The sequence below is a fragment of the Polistes fuscatus genome, unplaced genomic scaffold (assembly GCF_010416935.1).
Source record: "Polistes fuscatus isolate 324 unplaced genomic scaffold, CU_Pfus_HIC Scaffold21, whole genome shotgun sequence".
Taxonomy (NCBI): domain Eukaryota; kingdom Metazoa; phylum Arthropoda; class Insecta; order Hymenoptera; family Vespidae; genus Polistes; species Polistes fuscatus.
This window is the reverse complement of record NW_025113098.1, coordinates 3149589-3167769: the sequence shown is the minus strand read 5'-3', so window position 1 is coordinate 3167769 and position 18181 is coordinate 3149589. Positions and strand designations below refer to the sequence as shown.

At 32.8% G+C, this 18181-nt stretch overlaps 1 protein-coding gene across 3 annotated transcripts in view; it reads right to left on the bottom strand.

The window, feature by feature from the left end:
- Positions 1-18181, bottom strand: part of LOC122517825 (nesprin-2-like) — a 35298-nt gene that overhangs the window by 7409 nt on the left and 9708 nt on the right. For all 3 annotated transcript variants that reach the window (XM_043636409.1, XM_043636410.1, XM_043636411.1), the window contains 6 exons: positions 11751-17896; positions 10967-11663; positions 10568-10867; positions 9488-10444; positions 5291-5593; positions 1213-1470 (listed from right to left, as the gene is read on the bottom strand). In XM_043636409.1, coding sequence (XP_043492344.1) covers positions 1213-1470; positions 5291-5593; positions 9488-10444; positions 10568-10867; positions 10967-11663; positions 11751-17896 — 8661 coding nt within the window. The remainder of the gene's footprint in view (positions 1-1212; positions 1471-5290; positions 5594-9487; positions 10445-10567; positions 10868-10966; positions 11664-11750; positions 17897-18181) is intronic.

Sequence of the window (18181 nt, the reverse complement as noted above, 5' to 3'; positions counted from 1 at the left end):
ACGGAATGCAATAAAACAAGTTTGGTATACCAAAAATAAAATTCGATTCGGCCTTCTGAATGCGTCATACTAAAGGGAAAGAATTTAGGAGAGAGTCTTTTAAGACTCTCTTAGGTTTTAAGGATTGGTTATTCCATCGAAAACATGCTTCCCATCGGCCCTGGGTCTCTGCTAAAGAAAGTTTTGTTTAAGTGCACCGTTGCGGCCATTCAGCTGTTGCGGATTTCGTGACTGATGTAATTGCAATACCAGGTTAAGCCTTTCGGCCTTGACATAACAAATTGTTTAGAAACTACGACGATTAAAATGTAAACGCTCGTGTGAGGGGATGGATGATCGTGGTTGTACCTAGCACCAATAGTGTTCGCCTTGTAAGCGGAACCAACCAACGCGGTTGTTACAGGAATAAGTGTTTCTCTATTTTGTTTAAATAAAAAACAACAAAACAAAACAAAACAAATAGTAGTGAAAATCAAATCGTCGATTCAATTTATTATCCACGTTTTCATTTTGTTATTATATGTATTTTATAATAATAATAATCGGTAAACAAATATTTTTTTCCAAATTTATATTATTTAGTAACGATGCCTATTTTTTGTTTTTAATAATAATATTTCGTTTAATATAATATTACTTAGGAGATGTGTGTAGAAAAAACAAATATATCGTACCTGTTGTACGGTACCCGAGGAAATTCTATGTTTGACAAAGATTTATGCGAGTAAGTATTTTACCTGGTTAGAAACACGTACACGTGGTCAATTAAAATTAATATTTATGTTATATTAATATCTAGAATGCATATTTTGTTTGTAATAATATCTAACTCATTATAATATTATAAATACAAAAAATAAATATCAAAATCTACGTGGGTAAGCAAGTTACCTGATTAGAAACACGTACACGTTACACACTTACACGTGGTCAATTAAAATTAATATTTACGTTATATTAATATCTAGAATGCTTATTTTGTTTGTAATAATATCTAACTCATTATAATATTATAAATACAAAAAGTAAATATAAAAATCTACATTGGTAAGCTAGTTACCTGGTTAGAAACACGTACACACGTACACGTGGTCAATCAAATTTAATATTTAATTTGTATTATTTATATTAATATTTAGGATACCTATTTTGTTGATAATAATTATATATTTAGTTCTATTATAATATTACAAATAGAAAATAGGATCGTACCTGTTGTACAGTGTCGAGGAAATTCTTCGTTTGACAAAGATCTACGTGGGTAAGTTCCTGGTTGAAAACACGCACGTCAGCGGTGTCTGCAAGGGTTGACAAAGTTTCACGAACATCCTCGAGTCTACGACCAAGTGCTTCGACCTCGCAATGTAACGGACCACCAGCATCCAAACCAACGTCAGATGCGATCTGGGCTACCAAATCGCGTAATTCTGCCAACCTTTCTTTGTGTTCCGCCAGGGTTTCTTCGCAAATCTGTGTAGTCAACATTTTTGAAATATATGTGTTTAAATATATATACAACATTTATATGATTAATATAATATATAATTCATAAAAATATTTAATTATTCATTTAATTATTAATATTAATTAATAATAATTTAAGTTATTTAATAAGTATTATATTATTTATAATTAATAGTAATTTAATTTAATATATAATTATTATTAAATTAATAAATATATAATATAATTTAACTATTTATAATTAATTATTATTTAATTAATAAATATAATAATTATTATATATAATTAATTAATTTAATTAAATAAAATTATATAATATATTGTCTAACAAAATAATAATTATTGTCTGAAATTAATTGTCCATTATTATGCGTTGTACAATTAATCAATTAAAACAAATTCAACATCATAGTAAACAAAAATTAATTGAATTCTAATTCTTATGTATGTATATATATGTATGTGTGTGTGTATTTACTCTTACTATTACAAGAAGTTTTGGTTTCTTTCATGTAAATGAAATATTTAACTCAAGAATATATTATATAAAATTTCAGTGAATATATTAATAAAAAAAATGAAATGAAGTTACACAAATAAATAATAATTAAGTAACAATTAAATTGTAATAATTAAACTAATAGGATAAACCAACGCATATGCAAACGATCGGTTATGTTTTTAATATTACGTAATTGAAATAAGATAACGAGTTATTTTCCTAATAGAGGTATATATGTTTTAAAAATAGTACTTGCTTCACATTTCTTATCACAACTCGATAACACGTGTGTTATTTAATTCGAAATAGGTAATAGCAGTTAAAAAAAAGCAGTTAAAACTCTTTAACGAATGTTTCTTCTCTTCTTTCTTTTTTTTTTTTTATTATATTACAAAATCACGGTTGCTTTTAAAATGTATTACGAAAAGATGAAAAATGTCTGATAGGGAGTATATTATATATTACTGATAAGATATAACAAACTTAAAAGTCATACGTAAATGAGCAGATGTCGTAGAAAGTATAGGATGTTTACGATTGTGACATATGGCAACCAGGTAGGAAGAATTTATATATATATATGTATATATTTTCTTCTGTGATATTGTATCCACAGATTATGTTAATTCATTGAACGATTAAGAAAAACAAAAATAAACAAATAATCCAATATATATTACCGGTTTCATTTCTAATACCGTTAGAATCAATTTATCGTACAATTAGGCTAAATACAAAATTCGTGTATTTTATTATATTATAAATTGTATAATGGAATTGTTTCGGAAGAGTACAATTTATTTTACAAAAATATTAATAATTCATTTTTAATATCTTTAGAATAGATTTATCGTGCAATTAGGCTAAATCAAAAGTTCGTGTATTTTATTATGATATAAATTTGCAATTGATTATTTTATCTTATTATTTATCTGTGTAATCAACATTTTTGAAATATATTTGTTTAAATATATACAACATTTATATGATTAATATTATATAATTAATAAAAATATTTAATTATTCATTTAATTATATATATTTAATATATAATTATTATTTAATTAATAAATATATAATAATAATTATATAATATATATAATAATTTAATAATAATGCAATTGCATAATGGAATTGTTTTGGAAGAGTACAATTTATTTTGGAAAAATATAAATTAATAATTAATTACGATTGAAATTATTAAATATTCTTACGATAAACGTAAGAAATGTTGATTTTTTGTTTTTCGATGACGTCATCGGTTAAAGTTCCCGATCAAAGTAAACTCATCTAAAGTTAAACCAATGTTATCTCTTCGTAAAATGAAATGATTAAAAGAGAGAGACAGAGAGAGAGAGAGAAAGAGAGAAAGTTTAGAAAATACATTTGAAATAATATTCGTAGAATTGTAAAATCGAAGGTAAGAAAGATCGGTTTGATTCGATCGTACCTTCGCCTCCTCCGGCGTGCACATGTCTTCTCTGAATTTGGATCACCGAGAGCATAAGTTTAAGTCTTCCCCCACCCTTTGGACTATGATAGTGATGATGTCGACACTACGGAAATACTCACGCACGTCAAACTATCGCGAGGAACGAATTTTACACGCGGCACTAAATATATATACACATACACGTACACATACACATACACATATACGTTCTTACTAGGAGGGGACACCCGGTATACGACACACGCGCGTAACATTAAACGTGGGTGATGAGAGAAGTCTAAAAAAAAAAAAGAAAAAAAGAAGAAAAAAAGAAAAGGAATGACTAAAGAAGACTGAGGTTTTACTCTGAGACACGTGACAAACACCGTGGTATCGATTTACAATGTTTTTCTTTAATACACGTGGTCCCGTTTGTTCTACCGGTTTGAAAACGCACGTGATGACAGATAAAGATAGAATGAAAGACAGAGAGAGAGAAAGAGAGAGATTTATTAATTAATTATATTTGTTATTCATTTAATATTAATAATTCAATTTGTATGTATAACGAAATGAGGAAACCGGAACTCTTGTAGAGGAAACCAAATATGAGGAAAAACTGTAGCACGAAGTATGACAAGAAACAGATGTGTGGTTTAGTTTTCTTAGCTAGAAAGAGAGATTAAAGAGAAGAGATCAGTGCGACGTTCTGGTCCAGACTGCCGTTGGCATCGTCGTAGTTGTAGTTGTAGTCGTAGTTCTAGTCGTAGTAGTAGTCATGTCGTCATTACGACATCCAAAGGGGATCGATGAGAGAACAGTCAGCGGGGGTCTCTTTTGGCTCGTGTATTCCTCTTTCTCTCTAACTAAACGACCACCCCTTATAGCGCGCCAGTGCTCGTGCGTGACTAGTCGGTCTACGAGGAGTGGGGGTAAGAGCTAGCCAATCATCGGTCGCGCATCCGTTCTCAACGAACGGAAAGATGCGCGCTTTTACGCATAGTAGTAGGGGTGGAAAATATCTCATGCGTTAGTATCTCTAACGCATTCGGGGTATGATGATAATGATGTTATTATGTTCATTGTTTTTATATTGTTTTTTAACGTTAGTTTCAAATTTGAAGTTACGAATATTATTTTTATTTTTGATTAATGTATTCTTTTTGCAGGGTGATCAATTTTATTCGAGGTATGATGATGATAATGATGATAATGATGTTATTATGTTCATTGTTTTTATATTGTTTTTTAACGTTAGTTTGAAATTATCGTTACGAATATTATTTTTGCTTTTGATTAATGTATTTTCTTTTTGCAGGGTGATCAATTTTATTCGAGGTATGATGATGATGATGATGTATTGTTAATTGTTTTTACATTGTTTTTTAACGTTAGTTTGAATTAATCGTTACGATTATTATTTTTGGTTTTGATTAATGTATTCTTTTGTTCTAACGTTTCCCTAATAATTAAATAAGAATATATTAATTTTTGTTTGGATCCTAGAGATATTTGAAGAACGACAAAAATCCTATAGTAAAATAGCGAGCATCCTAATGGAACTTTTTTGAATTAGGTTCGAAGATAGTCAATCGGCGTTATATATCGTTCACCTTATATCGTCTCGAAAAAATTTCAATTAGCATTACAACGCGATACGATTTACATAGGTTGGTATAATTGAACGAATTATTTCGACAGATTTTAAAGTACATCATCAGTTATACGTTATCGTATTCAAACTATTAATATTAATATATTTTCTATTGTTGTCATTTAATTGAATTCCTTTTCTTCGCAAAAAGAAAATAATTGAAATAAAAATACTATAATATATGAATTATATCATAACGTAAATCACACACACAAACACATATTACTTAAACACTTACCTTAACTTGTTTGATAGCCTCCTCCGGAGGTAAATTAGCCACGCTACCCATTTGAGTGTCCACCCAGGCCTTAACAGCTGCACTCGAGTCTCTATATTGTTGCCACAGGTTGCAGGCGTGTTGATATTTGGTACAAAGTGCATCCAATTCGGCTTTGGTGTCTTCCCAAGCCCGTACAGCTTCATTTACCGCAGCTTCGACCCTCTCGCGGACCTCTGCAGCGCAACTCTCCCGCAAAGGTTCGGCAGAGGCATGAAGTTCGCTAATAAGCACCTCGCGTGCACCGAAATCACCATTTAATCCCTGAAATCAATCCCACATTTTTCGTTATCCTTGTCTTGATCACACTTGTCACGATACCAATCATTTAACTCTAACACTTTCGATAATACATTGTTTTCACTTAGACCAATTATTCGGGGCTTTTTGTTTATTGATTTTTGTTTTTTTTCGTTTCTTTTGATCTTATCAATCGAAGAAAAATTGTTTTCACTGGAGTATGTGGGGGGGAGGGAGGGGATGAATTATTTACGTACGACTGTTAGTATAAAAAGCTTTTCCTGAAACGTAGAGGAAGCTAAAAATAATTTTCCCCGTGCACGAGACCGACCGTGGGGGCCACACGTTTCGAAGGCTCGCGAATTGAATTCGGTCAGGGCATGGTTGAACTAATTTTGTGGTTTTACATGTGATGAGAGTTCGTTAACCTGGGATTCAGAATTTTCCGAAGTCTCGTGCGGAAGCAACAGGTGTGTGTTTAACGCTAACAATAAGTTTTATCTGTTTTTTTCATGACATTTAAAACGACAAGGTTCTATAATACGTACATGAAATTGTAACGAGTGCAAGGTAAAACTATTATAAATCGTTGCAAGTCGTAGAATCGTTCAAATAATTCACATAAGCGGGTTTACTCTATGCAACTTTCGATCGATACACTTGTGTGGTGGATTGTGTTCTGTTGATACCGTTTAGAGTACGAGACTTGGAATATAATTTTACACCGATCTGAGAGATATTTATCAGCATCCGTTTACGATTATGTTTTAAATGCTACGACCTACGCGAAAGATATATACTAATCTGACCTCGATATACTATCAAGTTTACTATAAGTATGATTTCATTTATATATATATATTTAGGTGAGCACGTTGGTCAAAGTCAAAACTTTACGTCATCGGTCATAATTATTTTATATTAAATATATACATTTTATATATATATAAATTATTTATTAAATATTATTATTAATTATTAAAAAATTTATTTATTAAATATTATTATTAATTATTTAAAAATTTATTTATTAAAAATATTATTATATATATAATAATAATTTATATATATATACAAACATATATATGTATGCACATCGGTCAAAGTCAAAACTTTACGTCATCGATCATAATTATTTTATTTTAAATATATAAATTTTATATATAATATATATATTTATAATTATATATATATAAATTATTTATTAAATATTATTATTAATTATTAAAAAATTTATTTATTAAATAGTATTAATAATTATTTAAAAATTTATTTATTAAAAATATTATTATATATATATTAATAATTATTTTTAATTAAAAAAAATATATAACAAAATTGTGAATATATATAACGTTTTGTTTTTTTTTTTTTCTTAAAAGATTATTTATCTTTGTTTAATCGATTAAAACATATGTAAAACGAAATGAAAACGTTGCTTTCGCATATTCGATACGAAATAATTAACAGAAGCGTAATTATTCTAACACTAGATTTAATTAAACGCAAATATGTTTTAAGTCATTCCGGTAATGAGTCGTTGCGAAATTCTTGAGTCTTGCGTATGCGTGCATTCATAGAAATAAAACTCGACGCCCTCGGACAGTGATATTAATGAGATTCTTTAACACGAACGCAAATGACGATAAGAAAATTCAACGTTTTAAAAGGGCAGCTGTGGTTTTTTTTCTTTCTTCTTCTACTTCTTCTTCTTCCGGTGATATAATGGTTAAAAGTTTCCGAGAAATAAAGATGAAAGAGAGAGAGAGAGAGAGAGAGAAAAAAATAATAAAAATAAAAACGAATAAAAAAAAAATAAATAAATAAAAGAAACCTTCTCGTTCATACAAAGAGATCGTTTGTAAAGTTGAAGGTTAAACTAATATTAGATGATATATATATATATGTTTATATTTTTTTTTCTTTTTCTAATCCAAACATACACGCGTTCTTGAATTATTTCGTCAGAGATACAACGGGAACGGAACGAAACGGAACGGAACAGAACAGAACGAAAAGAATACGACATTTATTCTGAACGAGTGCTAAAGCATATCCGGTGCTATCGACTTATAAATATTATTTTGACCTTTCCTCGTGTGGGTTATCTTGTCGTAAACGCGGTAGTTACGAATGTTTCTTTTAACAGTTCTAAAAATATAAATATAAAAGAATGTAAGTTTTGTCGTATCGTAAATAAATGCATAGAGCATTCATACTTGTCTTTGGTCATAACTCGAAATATTTGTTGCATGGAAAGATCCGGCAACGAGTGACGAATCGCGTATAAGATAACAAGACGTTCATCTGTGTCGTTTGAAAGACACACTTGTTCTTATCAATGACTGCAAAATATGGATGTAAAATACATGTATATCTTTCTATCGTTGCATTCAATGTTTTCGATTCAACCTTACGAACCCTATGAATATATTTAATATATTTCATTCAAATTTATTTTATTTGAGAAGAAGTAGAATGTTATAAATATAAATTTCTTTTTTTTTTTTTTACGATCATTATAAGTTACGTTCAAAATGTATACGAAAAGGTAAAGCGTTGAAACGTTAAAAATCATTTTTCAACTTCGAACCAACGCGTATTTATTATGTATGATTTATATTTTAACAGATATTGTTTTCTAAGTTTTGAAAATCGAGAAAATTATAGCGAACACGATCGTACATTATTAAAACGAAAGAACCTGATTCCCGTATCTAAGTTGTTCTTGGTTATAGCTTACCTTGAAGCTATTTATTGTGCTTCGTATTTTACTAAGAATTTCTGGAGCCGACGATGTTGTCTAACCATTTTTATCGTATGGGAAGCTAATTTTGCCATAGTGTATGTTTAGCGACGAGATATATAGTATCCCTATAACCCACCACGGATATATCAGAAATAACTTGGATCGTAAATATAAACCATCGAAGAAAATTCATCGGTATTAATCTTAAACGCAAATACGTAATGCGCGCGTGTTGACGGTTCCCGCGCTACTGATAGGTTCTTTGCTATAAAATCCGAACGTGCGGTATTGCGCATGCGCATTAGGAATATGAATTTAAACCTGACCAACTTTAAGGTTATTTATGTGGAATAGAAAATTGATAATTATAAAGGAAAAAATGACGTATTTTAGTAGCGTATAGTATATAAGAATAAACAATTCGATACTTTATCGAAACGATATATAAATTTATTTATCGAAATGATTCGAAATGACAGATACTTTGCTATAAAATCCGAACGTATGGTATTGCGCATGCGCATTAGGAATATGAATTTAAAGGTTATTTATGTGGAATAGAAAATTGATAATTATAAGGGGAAAAATGACTTATTTTAGTAGCGTATAATATATAAGAATAAACGATTCGATACTTTATAGAAACGATATATAAATTCACTTTATTTTTAATTTATAATTTTAATTTACTTATCGGAACGATTCGAAACGATAGATACTTTGTTATAAAATCCGAACGTATGGTATTGCGCATGCGCAATAGGAATATGAATTTAAACGTGGCCAACTTTAAGGTTATTTACGTGAAATAGAAAATTGATAATTATAAGGGAAAAAATGACGTATTTCGGTAGCGTATAGTATAGAAGAATAAACGATTCGACTCTGTGACAATGTATAAATAATATAAAATATTATAATATTCTCTAATACAAAAAATTAATATTAGGGTGAACCAAAAGTTCGCGCGTTTTTTCAAATTAATATCTCTAAAGTAAATTTTACAAAAAAAAAAGAAACAATTCATTATGCAGTTAATAAAGTAAAGTTAAAACGCAATAAAACTCACGAACATTTGTTTCACCCATTAATAATGATTCCAAATATTAGAAAATGTAATCATTAAAATTTGATTGTCTATTTTTATATTTAAATTATCACACACTTACCTCGAGTCGTTCGGTGGCCTTGAGCAATCTATCGTAATCCACGGAACCTTGTACGGTTAAAAGTTCCATCATATAATCTGCCTCTTGAACGGATTGCTGTACCATTTCCAAATGTTTTTCGAAACGATTCCACAAAGCTAATCTATTTCTTAATAATGACAACAAACGCGTGCATCTCGATTCTAATTCCGTATGGGCGTCTTGAAGTGCCGATATGTCGCGTTCGATGCCCACAGGTGATACGCTGACTCTCATGCCGGACGGTAATTTATGTAACATTTGTCTGAGACCCATTAAATCGTGCCAAAGTACAATCAACTCGTCCGCAACCGATTCGCAACGATCCACCGCAGCGGAAACAACGTCGCTACCTTGTTTCTCACTTTCCTCGCATTGATCCAACGTCATCGAATGTTTTTGATGTGATTTTCTTACGCGTCCCAGTCCACGTTTCAATGCTTGCAATTTGTCGCGAAGTAACTGAGCCGAATCCAATTCCTCGCCTATCTGACCTTCAATGCGATGTGCCGACGATAACAGAATACCAACGGTTTCACTTTCCGCAGCTGGTAAAAGACCCAAACGACTGAGTTTATCTTGAATCAACGTAACTCTGTCGAACAATACTGTAAGTCTTTCTATGTAAAGATCGAGTTCCTCTTCGGTTTTCAACACACCGTGCAAATCGTCGAGACACATTCTCAATTCGTTCAATTCTCTTTCCAATATCTTCAATCTTTCGTTGGATGACACGTCTTCCGATGAAATGTTACGAGTTATTTCCGATTGTATGTCATTGATTTTTTCCGTGACGTCTTTCCATCGATATTGCAATTCGCTGTTTAATTGTCTTTGCAGTATTTCGTCGGATAACGGTATGATCTTTAATGCTTGATCGAAACACTTGTCTGCCTCGTTTCGCATGTTGTTGTGTATCTCGTATTGTGCTTTCAATTCCTTTAAAATAATATTTCAAAATTAATATACAGGGTGTCTCACATAACAAGTGTCTAACATATATATACATATTTCTTTTTTTTGTTGTTTCTTTAATTTGTTAATAATTAAATAAATATTTACCCAAAAACGACGCATGTTTCCACTCGACGTGTTACTCAGGGGAACTAATTCTTTCTCAGCAGTCGTCATCCAACCCTCAATACGGTTGATTAACGTTTGCTGAGTACTCCAATTTTCTCGAAACGATAACAATCGTCTTAAAGATGATTCTATGTTATCTCGTAGTTTAACTATCTCATCTAATACTTCGTTATAATGATCTTCAGAATTTTCAATGGTAACCAATTCTTCTAAACGATTTGCAACGTCCAATAATTGAATGATACGGGCGTGATGCATCGCAACATCCGATGATAAAGACTATAAAAGTTCAAATCATTTGATCAATTAGATATCAGTTTTATTTAAGAATATAATTCGACTTAAGCTAATGGATTTTTATATAAACTCGTAATTTACCTGATATAAAGAAATATATTGATCGTAATCGGAAGAATTAACTGTTTGGAGATCGGGAACACGTTGATGAGCTACTTGAAGCCAACCTCTTTCCTCTTTGACACCTTGTTCCAAAAGAATCCAGCGTGTTGCAGCCAGTGCCATTTGTTGTGCACGCGAAGCGGCTTGATCGAGTAACGAGGATGCACGGCTGTGCAATTCCACGTGTAAATCGGAATGTTTAGCCCTAGTTTCCGGATCCAAATTGCCTTCCAACGATTCCAAAATGGCACGGCAGTGATTCAAATTGACAAAGAATTTCCTATGTTTCTGCATTTCCTCTTGAAGGTGTTCCAAATTCATAACGGATATCGGACTCTGCAGCAGATTTTCGGCAATTTCGATGATCTGCGAAAATTCTTGCAACGTTTGTTCGTATTCTTCGGCCAATGCGAGCAATTGAAGAAGACGATCCCTTTCAATGGTTATACCATTCTCAATAATTTTCGTAATTTCGTGAGCCAAATAAGTTTCCTCCGGTATAATTTTTCCAGGATAATCTCTTAACAATTCGTGGGACGTGGCAAGAAGTTTTCCAGTTTTCCACATGTGACAACGATTCATATTTTCCATTTTATCTAATTCTTGTAGCTTCCACCTGGTCGAAGCTTCGCATTCGATAATATTATCTAATTGTTTGCGTTGTTCTTCGACCAATCTGTAAAAAATCAAATTCAATTGGCACGCGTAGTAAATTTGACGAAAATTTATTCGTCGTAAGTTTATATAAGTGAACGTAACTTACCTGTATATGTTATTAATACCATTTAATAATTCATCCCACTTGGCAAGATGATTATTGGCGCATTCCTCGCTGGTATTGGTCACGTGTTCGACTGCTTTTGCGTGTTGTTCTAAAGCATCGAAACATTCTCTCAAAACGGCACGTTCCTCGATAGGATAATTGACTTCGACGAGTTTCCACATGTCATCGAGTTCTCTGATATTTTCAGCAACGTGATCCACTTCTTCTTTCAATTCGATAAACGTTTTAGCATCATTGTGAGATAATCCACTTGGACATTCTCTGTTCAAGAAAATTCTGTATTCGATTGTTTCCAACCAAGTTGATATTGTTTCTATAACCGTGAGAAGTGTTTCCTCGACAATGACTACGTCATTTTCTTCGATAGCGTTTCTAAGTTGCGTCAATTCTTGTCTTACATTCAACGAACGTTCTTCGGCCGATTTATCTGTCGTAACTTCGCTCAAACGTGCAACGTGCAATACATTTCCCAAATGATCCATCTCAGCTGCATTGTTAAGACTCTTAACTCTATCCGAAATAATTCGCGTAGTTTGGGTCTTTTGGGTAGGCTGATGTTGAGGAATTCTACCCTCCATTGCTTCCCTTAATGAAAAATCAGCATGAATGTTAGACCCTTTTTGGGAATTCGTTGAATGGGGAACGAGTAATCGATCTTCCCAAGCTGACGACGATGCTGTTTCGTATTCTTTTTCGTATTCAACTGTATTTGGTACCGATGAAGTTTTCAACAATTGGGAAATGGCTTCCGCGTAAGTTTTCACTTGCGTTTTTTCCGGCTTATCTGATTTCTCTAATTGATTTGTGGATGACGGCGATTCACCCGGTGACATAGTTGTATCCATTGGTTCACTCGGGGTTGATACGTACAGTGTTTCGAATCGTTGATCTTCGCGAGCTAACGGTGATTCCAATGATTTATTTGATTTAGATGGTTTCGATATATTAGTCAAAATCGTTGACTCCGATACAGGACTCGTATCGGTGTCCAAAGGTATTAGTATAGTTTCTTGAACATTTTTCTTGACTTCTTCGTCAAAATTCAGTGGAACGGAAGAAGAAGAAGATGAAGTAGAAGATTTGGTTATTGTCTCGTCAACGATTTCTCCATAATTTTGAGGAACGTTAGTTTCATCGATGTTCACTGCCAATTGTTGTTTGCTCGCATTTTTCTTTGCTACGTCGGAATAAGATAATTTCAAGGACGAGCTCTGCGATTCTGCCGGTTGTCCAAATATGCTATTCAAATTGGTCGTATCTTTAATTGGCAATTGAATTTCCATGCTTTTGTGTTTCCTTTTTCTTTTTTGCCTCTTTTCACGTTTAGTTTCGTTATTGTCGTTCGTGCTGGGAGTTGTCAGTGATACTTCTTGGGATGTATCTGTCGGTGATTCAACATTTATTCCAGCTTCCCCAGATGTTTCGCTGCTAGATAATTCTATCGTTGCTTTTATGTGTACCTCGAACGAAGTATCAGGTGTTGAACTCTTTACTAACGATTTATCCACTGATTTTTTCGATTCAGAAATATCCTCCTCTTCTTCTTCTTCTTCTTCTTTTTCTTTTTCTTGTTCTTTTTCTTGTTCATTTTCTTGTTCTTTTTCTAACGTTATATCTTCGATTTCTTCTTTGGAAATTTCCATATCTTTATCTTTAATTTGAAGTAGCATAGTTTCTTCCGATACTTTTGTATCAGGTTTAGGTGATTCTGTATATTTAGCATCGCTAATTTCTGATTGCAATAACGATTCCGTAACTTCCACGATTGATAATTCATTTGATTGCGTTTCCGTATCACTGGATTTTACAACCGATGCTGTAGTTTCGATAAGTTGATCTTCAATTGTACCACGTATCGATTCATCTAATGTTTCTTGTAATTTAGGTGAAACTTGCGAACTTTTCTCATAACTTTCAGCAGATATTTGTGAAGTTTTGTCGAGATGGGGTATCAATTCTTTAGTTTCAACTTGCATAGAACTGCTAATAGTTTCAACACGTTCGGGTGTACTAGTTTGTGTTTCTATTTCCATACCTTCCGATTTTGGTGTAGTTTGTGTTTCCAGATCGTAAGTTTGTGCTGGTTGTAAACTAGTAACCGGACTAGTCTGAGTCATAATGTTATTAATCGGTGACAATGATTTTGTTTGAACCTCTCTTTCCAAAACTTCTATCTTTTTTGGACTATCTTTAGGTGTTGTTTGTGTTTCCACTGTTTCAGGATAAGTAATATTCATTAATTGTGCTTGTACTTCCTTTTCCATGATTTCTACTTTACGGGGACTCTGTGCTGGGGTTGTTTGAGTCTCTATACTGTCAAGTGGAAATAATTGGAACGATTTAACTTGTATTTCCCTTTCTTCCGTTTCGATTTTGTTCAGACTCTCTTCAGGAGTTGTCTGAGTTTCCATGGTTTCTAATGAACGAATTTCGGGTGATTTATTAGTTTGTACCTCAGTTTCTTGAGTTTCCATTTGTTGTTGTATTGGTTCAATCGGTATTGTTTGTGTCTCTGTAGTTTCAAGTATTGCTTTATCTGATAATTCAGTTTGAACATCGAAATCTAACATTTCCGGTTTCTTAGGAGCAGGTGGTTCGTTCATTTGTGCGTTTACTTCGACTATTTCGAATTGATCAGGTGATGTAGTTTGTTCAATAGTAGCAGGAGGAGTTGTTTGTTGTTCAGCTTCGATAGATACTTTAGATAAAGTTTGTGTTTCCATATCTATCGAAGGAATGCATTCTATCGGTGAAGTTTGCATTTCTGCTGAATCCATTTCGACGATTGTTTGTACGTACGAGTCTTTAGTTTCTAGCAAGATAGGTGATGACGTAACATCCTCAATTGGACTGGTCTGAATCGCATCTTCCGTCATTTGTATTTTCGTAGGTGTTACTGTTTGTATACTGGATTCCTTTATTTTAGGTATTTCTTCCTGAACCGTTTGTACACCACTTTCAAACATTGATTTTGGCGAAGTTTGCATGTGACTATCCGTTTCTTCTACTTTAAATGTTTGCATTTCTTGCTCGACAGTGTCAATTACTGATCCTATAGAAGCTAACTCTTTGCTTTGTTCCGGAGAAATGGACACATTACACGTTTCTATGGCAACCGTTTGCGTATCAATAGGAATTTTATCTATATTGATTATTGGTTCTTCGATAACAGATTTCGTTTCGATATCTTCAATTTCTTTGTTCGTTTCTTTATTTGTATTGTCTTCTTTGTCTGATATTATAAGCTTATTCGTTGAATCATCATCTTCGTCGGAAGAATGTTTAATTATTCCAGAAGAGTCTTCTATTATTTCGCGACTCTTTTGTTTCTTTCTCTTTTTCTTTTTCTTTTTTCTGTTAATATCATCAGCTTGAACAGAAGATGGTTGTTGTTCTTCGACTGTTGTTCTGTCGTCCGGTTCATAACCATGATCATATCCAAAACTATCGTTTTTATTATTTGAACTTAATCCTAGCGAATCGGTGATTTCTACTATGTCTGGTTGAGCTTGTTCACTGATATGTTCTGGTGATTCGGATATGGGTATACTAATTTCTATTGATTCAGCAATAGTCGTAGAAACTGGACTAATAGTTCCTGCATCTTGTTGCAGTTGATGCAATTCCTCTTGCATTTTATTGTCTTTATTATCTTGTACGTTTAATTGATCATTCAGCACTGATTCTTGTTGGCTCGTTTCGGTAACTGATGGAATCGAAGTTTGAGTCGTTGCAGTGTCTTTCTGAACATCACACAGTGGACTCGTTTGCACTGTTTTGTTATGAACAACTTCGGATGCTTCTTGATCAGCTGGAAGATTGATTTTAACGTCTTCTAATACAGTGTGATAAGGTCGTTCATTTGAACGTTCCGATTGAGTCTTTACATATACCATTGATTCTGGTTTTTCGTCGTGTTTTTGAATAGACAATGAAATTTCGACTTTTCCACCAGCAACTGGTTTTTCTTCGGATAAAAAGATGTCATCTTTAGATATACCTTCTCTTTCTTTTACTAAAAATCTTTCTATCTGTTCTTTTTCATCTTGCGGTTTTGAAATATCTTTGTCTACAGTTTGTGTTATTTTCATTGTTTCCAACGATGCAGTTTCTTTTGATTTAACATCAGGTTGAATATCTGCTAACTGTTTTTGTAATTGTTCGACATTATTATCTTCCAATTTGTTCTCCATTGTAGGTAATACTTGTTCTTGAATTTTTCGTGCGTCTTGTTGATCCTCTAACATATAAATACTCGTTCTACTAGTTTCATTGTCAGGATCTAAAATATTGCTATCATCATCGTGCTTTGCTACTTCTACCGTGCTGCTTTCTAACAATGTACCAAGTGTTATGTTGCTTATTGGTGCATCATCTGACTTACAAGTAGCTTCAGTTGTAACTGACGCGTTGTCGGTCTTTGCTGGATCCTCCGATGAAACTGGCGATTGTATAACAGCAGGCATATCCTCATCAGGTGTCTGCAAAATAATAGACTCTTCTAGATAGGACGTAACTTGTTCCTTTGGAAACATTTCTCCAGTATTATTTACCTCTGAAATAATCTCACGAGGACTATGAATATCATCAATGACAGATTCAGGTTGAATATCAGTTACAGTACAAGTTAGAATATCTTGTTCTTGAACTATAGTTATAGGTTGTTCATTTGTATTATCATTGTTGCTTGTCGAATGTATTATTTCAACTTTATCGGTTTCTTTAGATTCATCGTGTATTTTTCCTGCGTCAACTTTTGTATCATCAACAATGGTACTTTCAACAATAGGTTTTTTCTTAACTTCAGAACGACGTATGCTTGACATATCCTTTGCAAATGGACCAAAGAATGGACCTTGCATAGGACTATCCGGACAATGTTGTTCATAAGTAGTACTACTTTGTATGTTTCCTGAGAGACCTGAGAATAATGACGGTTCTTGTTTCCTTTCGTCGGTTACTTTTTGTTCCAATCCAAATGTTCTCTCGCTTTCATTTTTAACAACATTAATATTAATATGTGGTATATCTTGTTCATCGATTTCTATTTCATCAGGTTCCTCGATTATTTCCTCGCTGGTGGTTTCTTTACCATCTATTATTGTAACTTTTCGTATAATCCTACGTGTTTTTTTAATAACCCTTCTAGTAACCTGTTGTACTACAGCATGAACGCTTGAAGTTTTGGTCTGATATTGGCCATGTTCGAGTATTTGTTCTTCGATAGGTAAAGGACTGATATCCCTGATAGCTCCTTGAGTTATTTTGTGAGTGTATTGAGGCGTAGTCTCGTATTTTTCCTCGAAATATTCAGCATCCGGTATTCCCGTCGTTACTTTACTCCCATGAATTTGTTTCGTCAATGTTTCAACAGTACCATCGGGTTTAGTTGTGGTTACTGTAACGTATTGATCCCTCAATGTTGCTTCTGAAAATGCTTGCATCCTCGATGCATCTTTACCAAGAGCTGTTGTAATCGAGGATGCATGTTGTTGTTCCGTACTTCTATTGGTAACAACCGTGTGTCTTAATTTTCTAACGATAATTCTTTTCGTACCATCCGCATCAACGACTACTTCGGTAGTCACGTTATCCGGTTCAGTTAATACAGTTTCGAATGATTGTGGTGTGGCATGATGTATGTTCAATTCACTTTTAGCATTATCCTCTTTTTGACCATCTTGATATTTCATATCAACTATGATATCGTCGGGTACGATATTACTTTGTTCGCTTCGAATTAAACTTTGACTAATATCAGTTGCCCTAGCATTTTTCGTAGCTATTTCTATGACATCGTGATCACCCTCGGACAATTTGACTACCTTTATTGTTTCTTTTATTTGTTGATCTGGATAAGTTGTGGTGTCTATAGTCTGTGTCGTTAATGATTGGGTAGACGTTGTTATTGGAATTTGTATCGTCGATGTTTGTTTCGTTAATTGTATTGGCTTATCTTCTATAATATCTAATAATAAACTTTGTCCCGTTTGCAAGGAAACATCGGCTAAGGATGGCGGACCACTTTCAATAGTAGTTGAGTGTATCGATGGTGCCTGATCTATTGTTGCATCATCACGATCAGTTGTTTCGTCATCGGCCATTGCTTCTTCGTCCAGCAATTCCTGTAATTACGACAAGTTTCTCTAAGGAAATATTTATTTGTCTAAAAAAACAATGCAAATTTTCTTTCCAAGTTATCAAAAGGCGTATCTTGATGTTGTGTGTTGAATGATTAAAATTAATATCGAAATTTATTTTTGAAATATCATCTCATTGACGAGATTTGTCAACGATATTATTGTGAAACAATTCGACAAATAAATTTGATTATGAATCAACGAAGATTATACATTAATATTATATAAATATATAAAGAATTAATTGTAACGTTATTAATTATTATTTTA